General features: G+C 39.0%; 1 protein-coding gene across 1 annotated transcript; it reads right to left on the bottom strand.

The window, feature by feature from the left end:
* Positions 1-2,977: 2,977 nt before the first annotated feature.
* Positions 2,978-3,166, bottom strand: LOC118573744 (small nuclear ribonucleoprotein G-like). The gene has a single exon (XM_036174080.1). The coding sequence runs from the start codon at positions 3,164-3,166 to the stop codon at positions 2,978-2,980; it is 189 nt and encodes a 62-aa protein (XP_036029973.1).
* Positions 3,167-3,838: the final 672 nt, after the last annotated feature.

Genomic DNA, 3,838 nt, shown 5'->3' with positions numbered 1-3,838 from the left:
ACGTAATTTATACCTGACTTCTCAACTATTCTATTCCCACTGCACTAGCTGCTTACATTATCTATCAATATTCCATTCTGGGGAAGACACTTCTCAGGCTTATTTTGATAAGGACAATTGTATCAAGGTGACTATTTCTCCCCCAAATACAAATATAAATTACTAACCTGCAAAATGCTTGAATTTGAAAGAATTTTAAAAATGTGAAATCTATAGACAAAAACATCATAAGTACCTTTCTTAAAAACTGTCATAGAATCCCAGGATCACAGATGATTAGATAAGAGAATAATCAAACAAGTCAGGAACTTTCCAAAATTAGCACATCATAGTAGCATTAAAATCTACACTCACTGAGTCCCAGCTTAGTTCAGTTTCATAAACTGATAGATACTATGTACAGGAAATGTCAGTTATACCACACTACAAATACATATGAAAGCCACAATCTTTTGGGGGTTGTGAGGTCTCACTGTGTAGCCTTTACTTGCCCACAACAAACTATGTAGACAGGCTATCCTCAAACTCATGAAATCTGTCTTCCTTTGCCTTTGCTTCAGGAGTGTTGAGATTAAAGCCATGTGCTACCATGCCCAGCTGAAACCCTTTGATAAATTAAAAATATCATTATAAACACTGTTTTAATTTAAAACATTTCCCTTTGTTTCAACATGTCAAAGGCAAACCAGTCCAAACCAAACAATAATGAGTGTTAGGGTCCTGGAGAAGCCCCACAAAAGACCACCACATATACAATCAGCAAGAGCATTTTTATTCCAGCATGTGGGGGACTGCCATCTTACACAAAGGTAAGATGGTGAAGACTCTGAGACGAGCTCACAGGCTCCTTTTAAGCACAGCCAAGAGAAGGTCCTAAAGCAGTTAGCTCATTTTGTCTATAATTGCCTTAAGCAAATGGCAATCATATTAGTACATTTTATCTAATTGGCCAGGGCTAGTCACAGGCTGATCAGAGCTACAGTTTTCCATTTGAGGACAGACCTGGTCAAGTCTCAGGCTTTGTCTTTATTTAGTTATCTGTGGAGGCTGGCTGGCCTAGTATTGCATGTACTAGGCTTCCTCATCCTTCCTGTCAGGGGTGTTAGAGATTGATTGTCCTTTGTGGCTCTCTCAGAAACTGCTTGTTCAGTCTCAGGAAACTGAAATTGAGGCCTGATCTCTGAGAGAAGAGTAAACATCCTATTATGGTATCTGCTCAGTCCTCTCAATTAGTAATTAAAATAAATAAGAAAATAAAGTTTTGTCACAACTATACATAGAATTCAATTTTACTTAGGTTGTGGTTTGCACCTTTGGTATACACAGATTTTATAATGGATATCATCATACATATATACAACAATATATAAATAAATGAAGGCAGATTTTTATTTATTCCTTGGCAATAGTAATCTTGATTGGTTTGATGGGTATTCTTTTTGTTGATTTATTTACATGCATTAAACTTTGATATTTAGATAGTTGACTCAGAAGATTATCTAGCTATTTTTGATTTTTTCTTCATTAGCTTCATTAGCAATAGATCAATATCAACAGATATACTCTATTCTTTGTAACTGACAGATATATTAATATTTTCTAATTGATGGGATCATAATTTTAGATTTTTTAATGTTCATGGGTATTTTGCCTGTATTCATGTATTCTCTCTCTCTCTCTCTCTCTCTCTCTCTCTCTCTCTCTCTCTCTCTCTCTCTCTCTCTCTGTGTGTGTGTGTGTGTGTGTGTGTGTGTGTGTGCCACATGCCCATAGATTGCAGAAGGGGCTAGTGTGTCACCTGAAAGTGAAGTTACAGACTGTTGTAAGCCACCATGTGGCTTCTGGGAACAGAACTCATGTTCTCAAGAGGAGTAAGTACTCTTAACCACTGAACCAACTCCTCAGCCCACATCATTTTGGAAGTAGCCTCTTGCTATATAGCTCATGCTGGCCTCAAATTCACAGTCCTCCTTCATTATCCTCCTGAGTGTTATAGTTACATCATTATTATCATATTGATGATCATTTGGATGGTTTCTAATTTTTATGATTATTATGAAATAAATGCTGTGCATAACCTTTATTTAGAAGCCTCTTTGTGCATTTATATGGTGTTTCATTTCTCTCGGGTAAACACTGTTACAGAATTAGTTAGCCTGCCCAAAGAGAAATCACTCCAAGCATTTAGAGATTTTAAAGGAAACTCCTTTTGTAATTTTTGAGATTACAATTTAATCACAACATTTTTCCCTTCCCTTCCTCCCTCCAAACATTCCCATATACACCTTCTTGCTTTTCTTAAAATTCATGGCCTCTTTTCTCACAAATTGTTTATATATATATATATCCCCAAATATAACCTGTTCAGTTCATGTAATGCTACCTGTATGTAGGTTTTCAGGGCTGACCTTTTGGTATTGGATAACCAATTAAGGTGATCTTCCTTAGTGAAAGCAACCTCTCCTGTTCCCTATAAGGTTGAGTTGTCTATAGGGTTGAGGCCTCATATTCTTTCCTCCATTCAGTTTGGTGTGTATATTGGTATCATCCTTGTGCAGAAAAAGCTCTTTAATAATAGTGAATGACTGGTTCTGGTTAATGAACAATGGGGAGTCAGTCTAGAACAGAAAACCTGACCACCTTATAGAGGTCTCAGGTTTATCCATTCTGAATAATCTGTTCCCCTTCAATATTCATGGGTCCCCACCCCAAGTTACATTTCAAACTATTTAAACAGAGGCATGAGACTTAAAGTTTGACTAGTTGGACAGATGGGAGTTACACAAAAAAGATGACAGAATTATTTCCTTTTTTGAGTATCATAAAAGTTATTTAGCAAAAAGTTTCACAAGAAAATGTGCATGGCCCAATTCTGCACCAGACTGAAATAGGCCCTTTGGGGAAGGATGTGGACTCTAATGCTTAACAGCCTTTTTTATACTCTTTCCAAGGCTTCTAACATGATGATGCTGTTTCCTCATGTGACCACCATTCCAATGTTATTCTGCTGCCCACTAGTTGCCATCTCCATATACTCATTAATTATATGATTAATAAAGGAATCAAAGCCCCATAGGATTCCTTGTATATGTCTGCCACCATTTAACTTCAATGGTAACTTCTTAGCTATAAGTTTCTTCAATTTAGGAGGGTTGGCTTTGCTCATTAGTGGGCTCAGCATGATGAGACAGAATCTTTTTTTTAATATTTTTTTCTTTATTATTATGTGTTTTAAATTTATACATCAGCCATGGGTTCCCCTGTCCTCCCCCCTCCCACTCCCACCCCCACCTTCCCCCCAGCCCCTCCCCTCCATTCCCATGTCCTCCAGGATCAAGGCACCCCTGGGGATTCATTTAAACCTAGTGGATTCAGTACAGGCAGGTCCTGTCACCTCCTTCCAGACTGAGCAAAGTGTCCCTGTGTAAGCCCAAGGTTTCAAACAGCCAGCTCATGCACTAAGGACAGATCCTGGTCCCACAGACTGGGTGCCTCCCAAGAAGATCAAGCTATTCAATGGTCTCACTTATCCAGAGGGCCTGATCCAGCTGGGGGCTCCACAGCCTTTGGTTCATAATTCATGTGCTTCCATTCGATTGGCTATTTGTCCCTGTGATTTTTGCCATCTTGGATTCAACAATTCACGGTCTTGCAGACCTTCCTCTTTCTGGACACCTGGAGCTCCACCTGGGGCCTGGCTGAGGATCTCTGCATCCACTTCCATCAGTTATTGGATGAGAGTTCCAAGACGACTGTTAGGGTGTTTGGCCATCTGATCACCAGACTAGGTCAGATCAGGCTTTCTCTCGACCATTGCCAGCAGTCTACAGAGGATGTA

The sequence above is a fragment of the Onychomys torridus genome, chromosome X (genome assembly GCF_903995425.1).
Source record: "Onychomys torridus chromosome X, mOncTor1.1, whole genome shotgun sequence".
Lineage (NCBI taxonomy): Eukaryota > Metazoa > Chordata > Mammalia > Rodentia > Cricetidae > Onychomys > Onychomys torridus.
This window is presented reverse-complemented; position numbering and strand designations above follow the sequence as displayed.